Genomic DNA, 18,306 nt, shown 5'->3' on the forward strand with positions numbered 1-18,306 from the left:
ATATAAAAAAGAATAGAAATCAATAAGGATAAAAAGGTATAGCATGCTAGATCAGAGGTAGTTATATTTTACAATACAATAGCTAGCCTAGTTTACAATCTGTAAAAGTTCCCAACCAAGCTTTATTACAACCTAATTAAATCACTCATAGTTATTTTTAATCTTCAGTTTATAGCGTCAACATGTTCAATATATTTCATGTTTTGCTCTACCTTAATCCTATGGACTTAAAAAAAAAACAAAAAAAAAAAATCCTGACATCGTGAAGCTCAAACATAGGCTATATAATACATGAATGCAAATGATTTTAGCTATGCAAGCTTGAATTTAAAGCAATGTTTTATTTTGAAATGTGTTGCATTACAAATTACAAAATAATAATAAAAAAAGATTATACATTTATATATATATATATATATATATATATATATATATATATATACACATATATGTGTGTGTGTGTATATATATATATATATATATATATATATATATATATATATATATATATATATATATATATATATATATATATATATGTTTTAAATTTGCATTCTTAGAATTACTGTCAGGTGGATTATGGTATGAATAAGCATAATGTCTCCTATGGTGCATTTTTGCTTCTGTCAAGTTTTTTACTGTCACAATGCATGCTAAATATATACAGCATGAACAGCTTGCAGAGCGTTTAGCAAGCCTTTTATGTACAGTACTTGCAGAAAGTATGTTTATGGCAGTATGTTTTAGCACCTGTTGGCATAATGTTTTTGTTGTTGTTTTTCAAGACACTAAATATTATTTGACAATATACATAGGTATTTACCTTCCCATCATTTTTTATTATTATCTAGGGGTGAGCAAGTGATGACTTGCAAATAATTAATGAGACTTTGATATATACACACTTGGAAATGAATGCATAAAAGTTTGTGTACATAAGACTTGAGACATTTTTTTTTCAGATTGAAATATTTAGATGAATAACTACTTGTACATCGCAAACATCCCTGTGATATATCCTAATTAAAAGAATGTTCCAGGTTTAAAACAATGAAATGTAGTGCTCATAAGACGTGAGACGTGTTTTGTAGATGCATTGTGAATTAGAATTTTTTGCAGGTGCAGTACTTCGCCTCATAGACTACCATTGTATGTACATGTACATGTATGCATGATTTCATTTTATATTTTTTGTTAAAAAAGAAATGACTTTCAGTGAAATTCATCAATATTCCATGGATGGAGGTGATATTAAACCCAGAACACACCTTTAAGCCTAATTACACAAACAAGTTACAAAAAATAAATGCAGATTTGTTTTTGAGCATTTGAAGATTTTTGCTTAAATTACTAAATTGCCCACAAGAATATGCCATAAAATATGATTAGGCTTTTCTTTTCTTTCATTTTTTTTTTTCCGTTTAAGAATGCCATGTAGCAGTTGGGACAGTGTGGTCATATATAGTCCCAAAACACATTTCATTGTTCATTAGCTCTGAAGGTTTTAGGGGTCAGTTCATATGTGGGCTTACGACTTCTCATGCTCAAAGGGTCTTTAAAAACTTTATAGTTCAGGAGAAGACTTAAGAATGAGTTGAGAGATGCGTTGAGTGGTAGACTCCAGAGAAGGAGGTTCCGTTATGAGTGTCCAGTCCACTGCTCCTAAGGTGCTCCTGCTCTTTGACAACAAGTCCTGGTGTTGACCTGACCAGGTTCTCTGCAACATTATCCCTCTCTGTTGAGGGGTTCATCTGCATCTGGCATGGGATGAGAGGCACTGAGGGTGGGATAGAAAACCTGGCGACTGACTCTGGGTTTGCTGCTGATGAACTCTCGAAAACTGCTTCTGATTCAGCGGCAAAGGACACCAAGGCTTGAGTGGAGTCATAGGAGCTTTTCTCCGTGTCAACAGAGACGAAGGAATCCAGGTTGCGGTCATGATGGAGGTGAGCTTTGCTCAAAAGCAGACGTGCATCTTCACGGAAGTGCGGATTGAAGAAAAGGTAGAGCAAGGGATTGATGCATGCAGGAAGAGGCAGAAGCACCAGGACAACAGATTTGACAACCTCCTCGCTCACGGGAAAGAGTCCCAGAAGAGAGGAGAAGGTGAGGAAGGCCACGGGGCAGTAGAGAAGGCAGTTGGTGAAGATGAGCCAGGCTACGTGCTTGATCATGGCGCAATCCCAAATGCTGTCAAACTCACCCTTCATCAGGTCCCAGTACAGTTTGATGTAAGTTCCGGTGATCACCAGGAAACACAGGGAGTTCATCATTATCAGAGCGACCATGAATCCCAACGTGGAAGGTTCGCCGTCCGGCAGTGGTGATGGCATGCAGAGCGGGGTTGCCCCGTACTCCCCGACCCCAATTAGCGGCAAAACGGCAACTGCCAATGAAAGTGCCAAGCACGCCACTGCGGCAGCTCGCACACTTCCCAGCGAGGGGGACTTTCCATAGGCTCGAGCACACGACACGGACACGCTGCACTGCACTGCAGCCAATGTCAGGAAGAGTATGGAGCCCTCCGAGGCTAGAACTGAAAGAAAGCCTGTTGTTTGGCATCCTGCACCCATTTCCCATTGAGCGCCATGCAGGGCAAACTCTCCAAATGTCCGGGCATCAACCAGTGCCAGGGTGCCAGTGCACAGGCCCGTAAGCAGGTTGGCACCACTGATGGTGCCGATGATAAACTTAACAGGGGAGAGATAGCTGGGGGATGCAAAGACTGTCATGAGGAGAAGGCTGTTTCCCATCAGCGAGACCAAAGAGACGAGCCACATGCCAAGCCGTACCACCCAACTGTCAAACAGGTTATCGCATGGTTTAAATGGACCTGAAGGGGTGACATGATAAAACAGAATTTAAACAGAAAGAACACATCACCTTGAAGCCTATTCACACCAAGACTGCATTTATGTATTGTTTTTTTTTAAAGACATGTTTATAAAAAGTATTTAAATGTCCCAATTTAATTATTGCCTGTTTTAACCTAAACCCTGTCTGAGAAAGATTATAGGCCAAATTTTCCTTGGCATAAAATATTTTGTTCTCTTGTGTGTTTCTCAATACATCAAATTACACTTTAGTTAGTCCTATGAACTACTTAAGAACCGTGACCCATCAAAAAATCTAATTATAATATATATACAGTATACATATGTATATTTTTTTATGTGAAGTGTTTCTAGAAACTGCAACACAAAGTTTTATCAGAGCGTTTTATCAAGTGTTATTTGAGTTTTATCAAATAACACTAGACTTAAAAGTAGGTGGGGATTTGGAGAAGCATGCATAGTTTTAGTGTATAAAAAAAATCAATTTGCAAATATTTCTTTCTTTAGCATTGCTTGTTGTTTAGTTTGTTTGTTCTTGATGTGAACATGCCATTATAGTCTTGATGGCATATGTAGAAGCTTGAGTTCAGATCTGCTGCTGGTTGAATTTACCTGGGATGGGGGTACACTGTATGCTGGTTTGTACTTTGGACTCTTCAATAGCTAACTGGAATTCCTCTAAGTCAAGGTCATCTGCAAGTGAACACATGAAAAGCATGAAACACCTTTGGTTTGTTCCTATACACCAGTATGATGAAACAGTCTTTAGTGTTCTTCAAGATGACATGATGCACTCAGTCTGGCAGAAGATAAATCACCATGTTATGGACATCTAGTCTGCTGGAACAGATTAATTTATCTAAGAGCTTTAGTGGCACTCAACACCGTTCACATCTCAGTTGCAACTTTCCATTTCTCCTTCAGCTTGCAATCAATCATCAGGCTTTGTTCACGTTATGGTTTTCTTATTTTCTGATAACTCAAATGGTATGTTTTGGACCTTGAATTGTTAATGTTAATCTAATTTCCCATGGAGTGTATTTACAGAGAGCTCCTTTCAAGTCAGAAACCTGATCAGATCACATCAAGGAATGCATGGAGAAGAGACATTTTATTTCATCTGTCAAATACCTGCGGTTACTGTAAAGCCCTGACATGTTTCTTCTGTGCTAATTAAAGATGAAGAGACTGGCAGATAGAACAGAGCAGATAAAAATAGACACACACACACACACACACACTGTGTGGAAAACTGCTACAAGTGGTTCTTTTATGTTCCTTTCATTTGAGGAACGTGTTTGTGTAGGGCCAGTGTATTAACTTTTGGCTACAGGGACTCTGATAAAAGGTTAACTGTACAAACTTGAGTGACTTGCTACAATACAGTACTGAAGTTTGGAAACTTGCCCCGATAATTTCGACCTAACCAACTGGTTTCTTCTAGCTCTTTGCATGTCTGTTCACACGGTGGAAAGACCATCTCAAGAAGTCTACCTGTTCTGTTCAGTGCAATAGTATTTACACCAGGGATTCTCAAACTCTAGCCCTCAAGATCCAGTTTCCTAAAGAGTTTAGCTTCAACCCTGATCAAACTGAAATCATAGAGCTTGCTTTGATTGTCAAACACTGATCATTCTGCACTCCTAAGATCTTAAGAATAACAAGAGAATTACAGGTGAGTGAGTTTGGTCAAGGTTGGAGCCCAACTCTGTAGGAAAGTGGTCTTCGAGGGTCAGGGCTGAGAACCCCTTATTTACATTGTACTCCACGCCACTCCATCAGTTCAGTGTTTAGACCAGAGGTGTCCAAACTCTGTCCAGAAGGGCCAGTGTCCTGCAGAGTTTAGCTCCAACATGCCTAAACAAACTTGCCTGGAAAGATTCTAGTATGCCTAGTAAGACCATGATTAGCTGGTTCAGGTGTTTATTTGGGCTTGGAGCTAAACTCAATAGGAGAGTGGCCTACCAGGAAGAGGACTTGTCACCCCTGGTTTAGATAATTAGCCACTTTTCCACTGTCAGGCCAGTGCTACATTTCCAGGAATACATCCCAAACACTGCACATTTTGTATTAAACACAACTGATTGAACTTATCAGCTAGTTAGTAGAGACTTCAACCCTGAAATGGTTGTGCCAGATAAGCGAAACATGCAAAATTGTATTGTTGGGGGTACTCCGAGCTTGTACTTATGGGGAAGTCATGGCCTAATCGTTAGAGAGTTTGACTCCTAACCCTAAGGTTGTGGGTTCGAGTCTTGGGCAGGCAGTACCATTACTGTGTGTTCACTGCTGTGTGTGCACTTTGGATGGGTTAAATGCAGAACACAAATTCTGAGTTTGGGTCACCATACTAGGCTGTATGTCACTTCACTTCACTACTGTTTGGGATACCCGGGATGCAAGAGGAGAACTAGCCTCGAACTGAGCCTGGTTTCTCTCTATTTTTGTTACTGATGGAGTGTTGGTTCCTTGACACTGTTGCCTTTGGCTGGCTTAGTTGGAGACACAAAATTTCTGGCAATATAATAGTGTGGAAGAAAGTAATAATGAATAATGTGCAGGTAACCTAACTTTTGGCAGGTAGCAGTACTCCAAAAAATACCACGCTGTAAAAAAGCAATTGTAATATGTAAAATGGTGAGGCAACCTTCTCAGTTACAAAACTGCATAATGTTTCCAGATCTGTAGGATGGCCTAGTGAAGTTGTAGGACTTACAGTTGTTGTCGGCATGAACGGGGAACAGGGACAGAGCTTTCTTCTGGAGATCTTCCTCTTCACTGCCCATCTGTTCTTCCCACTGGCCGGCTGCTTTGTAGCTGTTGCAAGCTCCAAAAACACAGCACTGATAGGCATATGGCATCTCAATGACCCTGTTTCAACGATAGTGACACTATAAAATTTTGTTTATATCAGATGTTTCTTCAGTTGTGCCAAGTGGATTTTGAACATTAAAATAAGTGCACATTGCATCAATTTGAGAAAATATGAAAACTATAAAATATCCCATTTCAGAAGAAGAAATCAGAGAAAAAATGATTCATCAATCTGCAAATGACGCATGAAGTAAACTAGCAATACATCTAACCACAAAGACTATTTTATATGTATCTGGGTCACAGTTGAAACTGTGATTCTCTTTCAATTGCTTTTGCATAAACGGTTGCTTTTAGGAAATGGTAATACTCGAAATCTCAAACTTTTTTGAGGTGATAATCAAATCACACAAGTACTTAAGACTGAAGTTTTGGAGTGTCTCCAAAGCCCTGAGCAGTTGATGAATCGGGACCAGGTATTTATAACAGCCTCATTGTATTGTGAATATTGAGGTATCTTGAAATAATCTTTCCGCTTGTCAGATGACTTGCTTTGAGCCAGATATTCTAGGACACTTAAACAGAAACTGTTTATTCCTTGAGCAACATATTATCTTGAAACTGTCATTTCTATAAACAGTTGAAAGTTTCTCTGAAAACAAAGCAAACCTTCATGTGTTTTGGAGCTATTCAAGGCATTTGTGTTGTGGGAATCAAGAACCACATACACTTGTGAATTTTCTTTGATGGTTTAACATGAAAGTGTTTTAATCTGTTGTTGTGCGGGATGGCAGATTTAATTGATTTTTGGGGGTTACTGGTTACCACAAATGTACCTTATGTTGGGGAAGTCCTCCTCCCTGAATGAACGCGAGAGTGCCATGTTTCCTTTCAGTTTCAGGTGAGTGAGACTTGTTAGCCCAGTGAGAGGAAGAATGCTCAATCGGTTCCCAGTGAGATCTCTGGATGGAGATAGAAGATTAGCATGCGTAAAAAAAAATTACAGATGGAGCCACACTTGAAGTATCTACTTAAAATGTCTCATATCATATAAATAGTTTAAACATTTGCGAACATCTTCAATTGGAAATCATGGTAGTATAATCATGAGCTTCTAGAATTTATAAAAGTGAAATTATTAGACATCACATTGAACCGTCATATTTTTGTAGTTACTGGTGTGTCAGTGATTTTAGTGGATTTCAGTGTGAAGTTAGTTCTCCTCAAGTTCACACAGGTGTCTTACCAGAGGAACCACATATCAGATTAAATCTAAATGTTTTACACTGACATCTGGCAATATAGCCAATATATTTCCATTCCAATTTTTTAAATATAAACTTAAATGCAACTTGATTGAATATTTTGACATTCAAACATTTTAGGTGCAAAAACCTTTTGTGGACACTTTGCAAGTACTTAACAGAGTGTAAATCCAACAGCATGACTTGATTAGAGAAAGTTTTATTTAAACCGACATGTTTTGGCATACAGGCCTTGAACTTTTAACCCCGATGAAAGCTAGAATGTGTCAGTTTAAATAAAACGCTGCATGTTCCAGGTTCAGTACAAGTTAAGCTCTATCGACAGCATCTGTGGCATGCTATTTATTACCGCAGAAAAGTATTTTTGCTTGTTATTACAACTGAGGGACGAGTCAAAATTATTTTCTGTGGTAATCAACAGCATGCCATAGATGCTGTCGATGGAGCTGTACTTGTATTGAGCCCAGAACTGTCAACAAATACTGCTGGTTTTGACTTCTCTACCAGTGATTTGACTTTTCCATGCATTTTGTTTGCTAGTGAATTTGCACAAGGCAAACTTGAGGTTTACACCTTTTGCAGTATCTACTCGGGTATGACGATCTACTTGTTCACCGCTGCACACATCTATCAGCCACACTGTCACTCTTTATCAGTCTCCCTCATTCATTCATCACATTCTTTAACTAATGCTGCTTGCATTTAATTGCCTGTGACTGATGATGCACGTCTTTGCCGCTGTGCAGAGCTTTTAACCGTGATCACAACCAGCCTTTTCACTTTGAGCCAAACAAAGCATTGCACGGATGACAAAAACTCCAAAGTGTGCATCATGGAATCTCATTGTTTGTGTAAATGGGATGGTTGTGCCAAGTCGCAGTTTAATAACAGTTTTTGTATGACTACACAGACATCTAGACTCTGAGGTGTGTAATCTCTGTCTTCAGTGCTTAATCCGATGATATGCATTGCAACTGATTTGCATACATTATACTTACAGCTTAATAAGCGACTGAAGAGAGGAAAAGGCATCAGGGTGGATGGTGTTGATCCTGTTCCAGCTTAGATCCCTGTTATGAGAAATCATTCACTTATCCGTACATCTGTCATGTCTCATTTTCTCAAATAAACATAAATGTTTTTGCTCAGATCTTGATCGCCAATGTTAAATATTTTATTATTCTCAAGATCTGATATCTGAAAACAGTCTTGCTTTCAAATTATTTTAACAATAGTCATTATTTAAAGTTTAAGTATGTGATCTTCTGCCTTTTGGTTTTGGTTGTACAAGATTTTTATGGTTAACTTGTGTAGAATGTTTGGCCTCTAGGGGGAAGTATTGGTGAGCCAAAAAAAAAAAAAAAAAAAAAAAAAAAAAAAAAAAAAATATATATATAGTTTATATATTTCTATGATTCAATTAAAAACATGCACGCTCATTATCAATATTCTATATATATACAGAAGGGACAACTTTGAAATTTTTTATAAAAATTTAATTATTTTTAGGTCAGTAATCAAAGTCACTAATTGATTACGTGAACTTGATTTTTCAAGTCAATCATGCAGTTTGAAAAGTGGGTTTTGGCAATGAAATTGTTCACTCAGATTGTTCTGCTGATATAATTTGTATTGAAGTGTGTATTAAATTAGAAACATGCCAAATAGAGACAGTTTAAGGCCAGCTGAGCGTGTGTAGAGTACTCACAGTGAACGCAGAGAGCTGAGCTGTTGGAATGTGTTCATCTCAATCTGTTTGATCAGATTGTGCTGCAGGCCTCTGCCGAGTCAAAACAAAAGAACTGGCATTACTACTGTACATCACACACACACACACTATGGCAGACATCATGAACACACTTGAAAACTTCCCAAATATGGACACTGATGGATTGCTACAGTAATGACTGTCATTTGTCAAGTACTATGTGGGTTATTTAGGGCTCTTAGAGTTGTCATAGATATGTTAGTGATATTACTCTATTCCTGTTTCATTAGAGAAAGAGAGCAAGAGACGCCTGAACTCACATCTCCTGAAGAGAGGCACAGTGGTAGAAACTCGGCAGCTCTTCGATGACATTGTGTGACAGCTCCCTGAAATCAAACACATATAGACTGTCTGTTAATGGAAGGTTCCTCATAACTGAAGAGTGCTGTCAGTAAAGGATGCATAAAACTTCTTAACAATGACAAGAATTTATGTGCAAATACACAAAATGTAGCCTATAATTAATTTTGATGTAAGGGTACATTTACACGACAATGGTGTATTCAAAATGGTACAGTACAGAAAACCATCTCCTTTCACATGGATCGGCTGATACAGCTAAAATGCTATATTATGCATGCCAGGCTTAGGCCAGTAGTTGGCAATATCCCTTTGTTTAAAGAAACACTTTGTTTCTGCACACATACCTATAGAATGAACACGTAATACACATGAACATCAAGTGCACATTCATATTTTTGTAGTTTACATTACTCTGAATTGTTATTGTGTAAACAATGTTGTTAAAAAAAAGTGAAGTGACATACAGCCAAGTGTGGTGACCCATACTCAGAATTCGTGCTCTGCATTTAACCCATCCAAAGTGCACACACACAGAGCAGTGAACACACGCACACACCTAGAGCAGTGGGCAGCCATTTATGCTGCGGCGCCCGGGGAGCAGTTGGGGGTTCGGTGCCTTGCTCAAGGGCACCTAAGTCATGGTATTGTCAGCCTGAGACTCGAACTCACAACCCTAGGGTTAGGGGTCAAACTTTCTAACCACTAGGCCATGACTTCCTTTGGCCATTCATGTATAATGTGTGTGTACACACCCCCTTATAATAATTGGCCTGTGCCTGTTTAAAAAGTGTAAACTTTTTTTTTCACATAACAATCATTATTTTAGCACTTGTAATACAGAAATTACAGACTTGCACAATATGGGCCCTATCATACACCCGGCGCAATGCAACGCAAGGCGCAGCGCAAGTGTGTTTGCTAGTTTCAGTCCGGCGCTTTTCGCATTTTCCCATCCAGCGCCACGTCATTTAATTAGCAAATGCATTTGCGCTGATTTGGGTGTGCTGGTCTAAAAAAGAGGTGTGTTCAGGCGAATTGCTGGCGCAATTTGTTATTTAAATAGCTTGTTAGTATACGCTGCTTATTAAACACAGGGCAGCACACAAACATGCCAAATATACAAAATTAAAGGACTGCAATGCATAAGAATTTTTTGTAGGCTAGTTAAATAAATAAATATAAATGCCTACATGTCATAATGGATAATCATTGCATGTATCAGAATTAGGCTATCTATTTACACGAGCAGCTCCGTTTTATCTCGGAGACGCGTTTTGTCTTTGCGCTTGCCAAATTACGCTGTGTAAATAGCAAATCCATCATAGCATGAGCACAACTGGCTCTTAAAGGGAATGGAAGATGAGACTCTGATTGGATTTTTGCACGTTATGCCCCAAAAACACCCATTAATCATTAAGAGAATAGGGACAACGCGTTTAGACCATGCAACCGGGCGCGCCAACCGTTTTTCTGTCGTTAAAATAGCAAAAGTGGATTTGGATACGCCCTGAGTGCACCTGCACCATGTGCTTTACACTTTGCGTTTAGATCGTTAAAATAGGGCCCTAAGTCTCAATGATAATGCTAAGCATTCCCATTAAGTCCCAACTGAGACAAGTCATTTCTGATAGGGCTATCTACTTGAATGTAAAATGACCAAACTGCTGTATAGTCAAATGTAAAAAATCTGGCAATAATGGTATGATTTTGCTTCTTTAGTTCACATTAGCTTGATCTCACATGAGGTCTAATTCTTCATTTGAACTGTTACATAAAGTTTCACTCTTCCTACAGGGGTTTCTCTAACTGAGCATGCCCACCTTTAAGTTCTTTAAGCTCTTATCCATCTAAACCAAAGTGATTAAACTAAAAACTAAAAATTGCTTGCTCTAAAAAATTACTTAATTTTTAAACTTTTAAGTTGTTTGCACATGCATTGCACAACCAATAAAAACAATCACATTGCTCTCTTTGTAAAGTTGGCTAAATATCTGCCTGCTGATGTGTTTTGAAGTTCATGTTAAAAGAGGCTTTTAGGGACTCCATCAAATCCCTCAGGATGAATTTGAACTTCCTTTGCCAGCCCTGATCTTTAGGAATCTTTTGAGGTTTCCAGTGTGTTTGTGTGTTGCAGGAGTATATTTGTGTTTGGAAACTCACAGCACTCTTAATTTAGGCAGCAGGTGGCAGAGATCGAATGGCAGGCCGGTCAGTCCAGCTCGGGTCAGCGTACTGAGAGAAAATCAAAGAGAAGAGATTGAACTGAATATGTGTTCGCAAAACAGGAGACAGAAACAGAATGTGCATGCACTGCAAAGATTATAAGAAAAAAAAAAGAAGAAATTGATATTTATTCCTAGAACAAGTTTTGCTAATGTAAATAGAGTATTCAAGATTCTTAAAACACATCTCGTTTTAAGGATGTCCAGACATTTATAAAGGAAATAAGATAAATCTTATTAAAACTGATTTAAAAAATGCATTTACAGTAAAATTGTTAATAAACATTGACATTATCAAAATGTTAAGTTTGAGCATACCATCCAGCCCTGATGTGTGAGATTGGTGCACAAACAAAACCCATTTCAAAACCCTTCTCTTTAACTCTAATGAACGGTTTAATTCTCCTTTAGGATCAGTAATCATATACAGGGCTTTATATTAACCGATCATTCACCAGTAAACATAAGTGCTCGGTTCAGTATGCCTTTGCCGTCCATCAATTTTAACCTTGTACGAAACTCGCTGACATGGTGAGAGTTCAGTAAAAGCATCTCTATTTTGTCAACGGTTATTCCTTTGTCCTCAACGGTGGGAAGAACTTCTGGAAGTCTCTTAAGTGAAACTGATCCTGCGTGAAATGGGGACATTTGATCTCAGACTCACAGAACTTGCAGGCTGCTGGTTCCTTTCAAATCGGGAAACTCTCGGATCTCAGTGGCCCCGTTCAAAGAGCTAAAACGAGATTAGATAACTCATTAGTGAGGCTCGTTCTGCTAATGAAGATGTCGTCCAGCAAAACCACAGGGATGTCTACTGTTACCGTACACACTTAGATCTCCATCATCTAGAGACAATATTATTCCACTTGATTCCATCATTTTGATTGCACTCGCAACACTACCCAAAATCATCAACAGAAGACTTTATATCAAAATAATGAAGGCTGAATAGACTCTCACAGCATTCTTATGCACTGTCTGTGTAACTGGAGAGAAATATATTAATTTATATAAGTTTTTTTGAAAAGCTAAATCTCATATTTTGGCATTTATGAGGTTATAATTGAAACACGCTGTTTTTTGGAGACAAATTACTAGTTTAATGTTTACTTATGAGAGACATGATGGCAAGAGGTGAGCAAGATTACAGTATTCATCAAAATGAAAGCAATGATGGAATGGAAATTATACACATTTGCCAACTGGTGCTTAAAGGTGCCTCATCGGAAGCCAAACTGCTTTGTTTAATCATGTGTGTGTTATCATTTCACACACAGCTTTCTACTTACAGTGTGTGTAACTTTGGCAAGAACTGAAATGCTGATCTGCCAACAAACTGAATGGGATTCTCGTAGAAATGTCTAAATAGAGAAGAAAAAGACATCTTTTGTTAGAAACCGGATAGATCATTCTGAATGAAGTGCCTGTTCGATTTTGACAAGGATATTTACATTCTTTCAGGAAAGGTTGCATTTAAGTGTTAACAATGACAGTGCCATATCCCAATTAAATCTAAATGAATAAAACCTAATATCCTGTATGCAATATATAAAATAACACCCTTTTTTTGAATACAACTCAATCAATTTGGTACTACGAGGAGAACAAATACATTTTTAAAATAAATCTGCTTTGGTGATGTGTTATTTACACATATGTTTTGCACATATTTAAACTTGTAAAAGAGGACAAAAAAGGCACCCATTTGTAAAAGGTCCCAAATATTTGTCGCACATTTCCTGGTCCGTTGGCTGAGATAAACTTTTAACATGTCTTTCTATCACACAGTGAGGCATGTTTAGTCAACAGAGAAGCTCAGAGAAGTTACTGAGATGAGATACTCACATGGTCTGCAGGAGTGGGTTCCCCACAAACGCTTTCTCGGGAATGGCCTTAATATTGTTGTTGTGGAAACCCCTGTAAGATGCATGGAGAGTGAGAATATGACCATCTGCACACTTGAACACAGTCCACTATCGGACGAGGAAATCCAGCGATCAAGAACAGCTTTGCAGAATGCTTTTGCTCACTGCATCTGCTCCATATAGCCTATAAATTGTAGCGCTGACGTGCTATTCGGAGCAGCCGCACATTCAACTACTGAAACAGCTTATAATTCATCATCATCTGCCGTCACTATGAGTATAACATGCTAAAGTTAATTTATGGCACACACGTTGCCAGCAAATTGTAATCCAAAAATTCTAAACAGTCTAAAATAATTACGCGTGTTAAATAAACAAGGCTATAAGGTCCTTTTTGGGTGCCGAAAATGAATTCATCACCTTGGACAATCGAGTCCAGTTGCATTTTATCTCATACTCCTCCATAAGCACACGTGTGAGCCATTTGGTTACGTCAATTCACATTTGCCCATGTAAACATCCTTTGTATCTTACAGAAACACCTGTCTGGAGGCAGTCCCACAGGCAAAAAAACACTTTAGGATACTTGAGAAGGAAGGACTTAAGAGCTCATCTCCAAGCATCTGCTTTTTTCAGGAGACTTGTGCTTGAGAACCACATTCTAGGGACTAAGCAGGATTTACAAGGAGCACGAGGCCAGGCCAAGCAGTCCACTTTAAAGAAGCACACTGACGCATGTATTCTGGGTAAGTTAGTTTCGGTTACTTACAGTTCCTGAAGCTTTGCGAGTGTGCGAATGGCCACGGGGAACTCTTGAAGCTCATTGAAGTTCAGTTCCCTAGAGAAAGGAGACCAGAAGAGCAGAAGAACTTTGAGAAACACAAGCCAAGTGAAAAAGATGTACGTCTTGCATTAGATCACCTTTCGAACAACAATTAGTGGTCTCCTCACATATTAGCCCAACTGTTTTGACGTTTATATTTGATCTTTCATCCTACGTGTCTGTAACATAAGCAAACACTTAAGAACTGTGGTTCCAATCAGTCAAAATCCCTCCCTGTGACCTTGCGGGTTTTCCGTGTTGGCTGCTCCTTGGAGACCAAGACAGCTGTTCTAAGCTAATCTGACATGGCGTGACCTCTCTCCTCTGCATACATTATTTTTGTTGTATGCATTTCATTAGCCTTCTAGGAAACCTACGTCCAAAAACCGCGCTTGAACCAAAACATGGGCGGTTGCTAAGGGCAAGCGGCCTTTACACGCAAGTGCAAGAACAAAGTGTTTATGGCCGCAGTTTGCATGTTGTTTTCCTTGGATCGCAGCGTTTCTTTTCATCTCTGAATCTTTTGGAATTTTTCAGAGAATAATTATTAGGAAAATCCTATAATTGAACAGGAGACTTTTTTTATACCCCACAAACCCTCCTTTTTGCCCAGTAAAGGCAACTGGGCGGTGTTAAAGGGTGCCTTTGGCCCTGTATCCCCTCGTGAAGGCCCAGGTCTTAGTCATATCGTCCACTCCCTTACAATACAATACCCAATGCTCAATTTGTCTCTTCATACCCATAATTAAATGTCTTATACCCTAGTGTCAAGTGTAAATGTTTATATATTTTTTTTTTATTTTTTTAAGAAAAAAAAAAAGTTTCTGGCAGGTAGCCAGTGCATTTGAAGTAAGCTTGGTGAATAGGGCTGGACCTGCGTTGGCCGCCATCCAGAATGGGTGAAGCACTTGCTTAATTCCAGTGAGTGGGTGTACATATGTGTGTTTATATGTGTGTGAGTGTGTCTGTGTTGCACAAGAGTGTTAAAGGTGGGGTAAGCGGTTTTTTCAAAAATGCTTTAGAAAACTGATTCGGACCGAGTAGCAAAACAAACTTGTAGCCAATCAGAAGTAAGGGGCATGTCATGATGTGGAGGATAGAGTTTTTAGTGCACAGGACAGACATGAGCCGAGTGACAGAAAAATAGAGATGGTGGATAAAAAACTAAAGATGAAAACATCTGTGGAACAAAAGAAGGATTATTATTTGTGGATTAATGCTTATTGGAGAAGCGGACCATTTAAAATGATTCAGTTCGATTTGGTGAACTGGTTCAAGAAGATCCGGTTACATCGAATGATTCGTTCGCAAACTGGATATCACAAACTGCAGTGTTTTAAACTTGCTCACAGACACGGAAGAGAAGACAATGCTGAATAAAGTCGTAGTTTTTGCTATTTTTGGACCAAAATGTATTTTCGATGCTTCAAAATATTCTAGCTGACCCTCTGATGTCACATGGACTACTTTGATGATGTTTTTCTTACCTTTCTGGACATTGACAGTATACCGTACACACGGTTTCAATGGAGGGACTTAGACCTCTCAGACTAAATCTGAAATATCTTAAACTGTGTTCCGAAGATGAACGGAGGTCTCACGGGTTTGGAACGACATGAGGGTGAGTTATTAATGACATAATTTAAATTTTTCTGTGAACTAACCCTTTAAGGCAATAAGTAGGGCCCATGTGAAAATCAGAACAGCTTTCCAGCATTGGAGAGAACTCAAGGAGTGGACCCCCTGCGATTGGACACAGAGGTTGCTTTGTTTCATCTCGATAGGTGAGTAACATCATGTCTGCGCCGCAACAGCTAAAGTCTGTCTACACTGGATGCGACAAAGCGACTGTTGAAAATAATTAGAAATTTGTGTCAATACGTCATAAATAGAATGCAGCAGCAGTTTACTGTTGGGGATTTCTGGTGTCATGCCACATCCAGTGAAGACCATAGATATGCACATACAGGATATATGGTGTAGACAGCATCACTGATTATAATGAGTTCTATATATTTAGTCATGCTGAATACGTGTGGGGTAGAGATATCAAATTAGGGCTGAGACCCTTTGGGGGTAGGGGCGTGTTTGCTTTGGTGATTTCAAATGTCAACATTTGCTTCCAGAAATCACTTACCCCACCTTTAAAGCGAAAGTTTGAGGTGAAAAGAAATGAATATTACAGGAGATTCTTGATATATGACGTTTAATGCTGACGTATTTCTGCACCATTAGCATCACCACCCAATCTGCAAAAAGTAACACGTTTTTTAAAAACAAAGATAGCTATGCCCCAAACCATTGGTTATTGGTGAGCTGGATGGGATGCACCACAGAGTTGTGTCTTGTAATCTTTATTTTTAGCATTTACAAAAGGGAGTGCATTATAGAAGAACCATTTCTGGTTTCCCAAAATAACCTTTCTTTAAAAGAAACCAGTGTCTTATAGTGTGAAGAACATTTGAATAATTCAAAGAACCTTTTTTTCCACTGAAAAACCTCTTGTGGAATGGAAAGTTTATATGGATGGTGATGGTTTTTCATGGGACCATCAATGCCAATAAAGAATTTATTTTTAAAAGAAGCACTTTTATTAAACAACATGAGCCATTTAGATTATATGAATGTGAATCATCATCTTTTTCTTCATTAGTTCGCTCACTTCTAGTGAGTCATGTAAGTGTTTAAGTAATTTTCTTTAAACGCTGCATGGAAATCCACTTGCGCTTGCGGCCTATAAAATGGGCTGCATATGGAGAGACTGGGGACACGCTGCTGTGGGTGAGCCGTGCCGCATGGTTCTGCCATGTCTACATCCTGGTTTTGTTTAGAACATCCGTCAGTCTTGTTTGGAGACATTACTTTGATATAGCAGAGAAGAGAAATGCCTTTCATTTCCTGAGAAGACCTCATTGTTTAGAACGGGAGCTGTCAGTTACCTCGATTTACAATTTGTCAAACCACGCAGAAGTTTGTTTGAAAGCTAAATCTTCAGGCATCATAACAAAACAACACTGTGGTGGCCACTTTTTCTGATGGTTGTGAATGCATTTTCAGAGATAATTACAGTGATGGGGATTACACTGGCATCAATAAAAAGATGCACATTGTCCCACGAAAAGATGTCTGAGATCGGTAAAAAAGGCAAACATGTTTCCATCTGTTGTTTCAGGAAGCTCAACACTTCCCAAACACACATGTGCAACTGAACTGAGACAGCTGGCATGATTTCTTCCAGTGTGTCATGTTACATACAAGAATATTTGCCTCCGGAAGATTAGTTTCTTGCTTAGCCATCATTATAACGGTAATTAAAATGTCATTCAATATGCAACATGACTACATATTACAGTTCCTGGGAGCTTTTTTAATAGTGTGGAATTTTAATTGTAATGCTTGATACTTAATAAATACTAACAGGTGACTTATTCTTGTTCTTGTATAAAAGAGTTTAATGTACAAATTACTCCTAAAATTTATGCCCAGTAGAATGTTTTTCAAATTGTTTTTTTTTTTTCATAAGGTACCCCCCTCAGACAATATATATATACCAAATTTTCCTATCACTCTAGCTCTATCATTTTTGTCATTTTCAAGAGCTTAAATATTTTCTCCTTGAAACAAATCTTCCAAAAGCCAAATTTATCGAGCATCAAAATCGCCACAGGAGAATTTCAGCCCACGGTTTCTCAGTGATTGCTTTCAAATGAAGTGTTTCAGTTCAGTGTGTGCAATTCTCAAGACTGAAATCCTTCTCGTAAAGAGGAAAACGTCATCTTTAGCACTTCAGCAGGCTGTTAAAAAGCAGGTGTGAACCTCTCGGTATCCTGGAGACCACCGGGACTTCAACATATGCTTATTCTTTTAAAGCCAAACTTTCATAGCATGGTCCATGTAATGTCTTTCATACATTGCATTACAAATATGCATTGGCTCTGGTTCGTAAGCCCCTTTCAAAATTTCTCATGAATTTTAATAGCATTTCTAGTGTATTTATTGGACCTATTTAACATTTGATCTCAGTCTACCATGTTCAGTAATGTATAGGTTACTGTATATAGTCAGATAATGTGCGCTATTGTACAAATATGATATGAAAACTGTATTTTCACTAATATGTTAATTAGTAATATATATATTTTTTAATATTTTATATGTTTTATTTCATCATGTTTTACACGTAGACTGTCAGGTAAATTGCATTCAAGTTAAGGTCAAATTATATAAAATATATAATATAAATTTGAGCACCTGTAACAGGGATTATGCTATTGACATTGCACCCAAAAAAGAAAAGAAAAAAAAAAGAAAAAGAAAAGTGTAGTGATAGAATGCATAACCACACATAAGTATTCAGATAATACATTTTTATATGGATATCAGATTGATACATTATGAATGGAAAGTATTTC

General features: G+C 38.2%; 1 protein-coding gene across 1 annotated transcript in view; it reads right to left on the bottom strand.

Annotated features, from left to right (window-relative positions):
• Positions 1-1,406: 1,406 nt before the first annotated feature.
• Positions 1,407-18,306, bottom strand: part of lgr6 (leucine-rich repeat containing G protein-coupled receptor 6) — a 73,180-nt gene continuing 56,280 nt past the window's right edge. Inside the window, exons 7-18 of the mRNA XM_026199275.1 lie at positions 13,841-13,909; positions 13,052-13,123; positions 12,496-12,567; positions 11,871-11,939; positions 11,145-11,216; positions 8,942-9,007; positions 8,622-8,693; positions 7,912-7,983; positions 6,485-6,610; positions 5,551-5,705; positions 3,447-3,527; positions 1,407-2,833 (exon numbers count right to left, since the gene is read on the bottom strand). Of these exons, the coding sequence (XP_026055060.1) occupies positions 1,584-2,833; positions 3,447-3,527; positions 5,551-5,705; positions 6,485-6,610; positions 7,912-7,983; positions 8,622-8,693; positions 8,942-9,007; positions 11,145-11,216; positions 11,871-11,939; positions 12,496-12,567; positions 13,052-13,123; positions 13,841-13,909 (2,176 nt within the window). The 3' untranslated portion in view covers positions 1,407-1,583. The remainder of the gene's footprint in view (positions 2,834-3,446; positions 3,528-5,550; positions 5,706-6,484; positions 6,611-7,911; positions 7,984-8,621; positions 8,694-8,941; positions 9,008-11,144; positions 11,217-11,870; positions 11,940-12,495; positions 12,568-13,051; positions 13,124-13,840; positions 13,910-18,306) is intronic.

This window comes from Carassius auratus, chromosome 23 (genome assembly GCF_003368295.1).
Source record: "Carassius auratus strain Wakin chromosome 23, ASM336829v1, whole genome shotgun sequence".
Classification (NCBI taxonomy): Eukaryota; Metazoa; Chordata; class Actinopteri; order Cypriniformes; family Cyprinidae; genus Carassius; species Carassius auratus.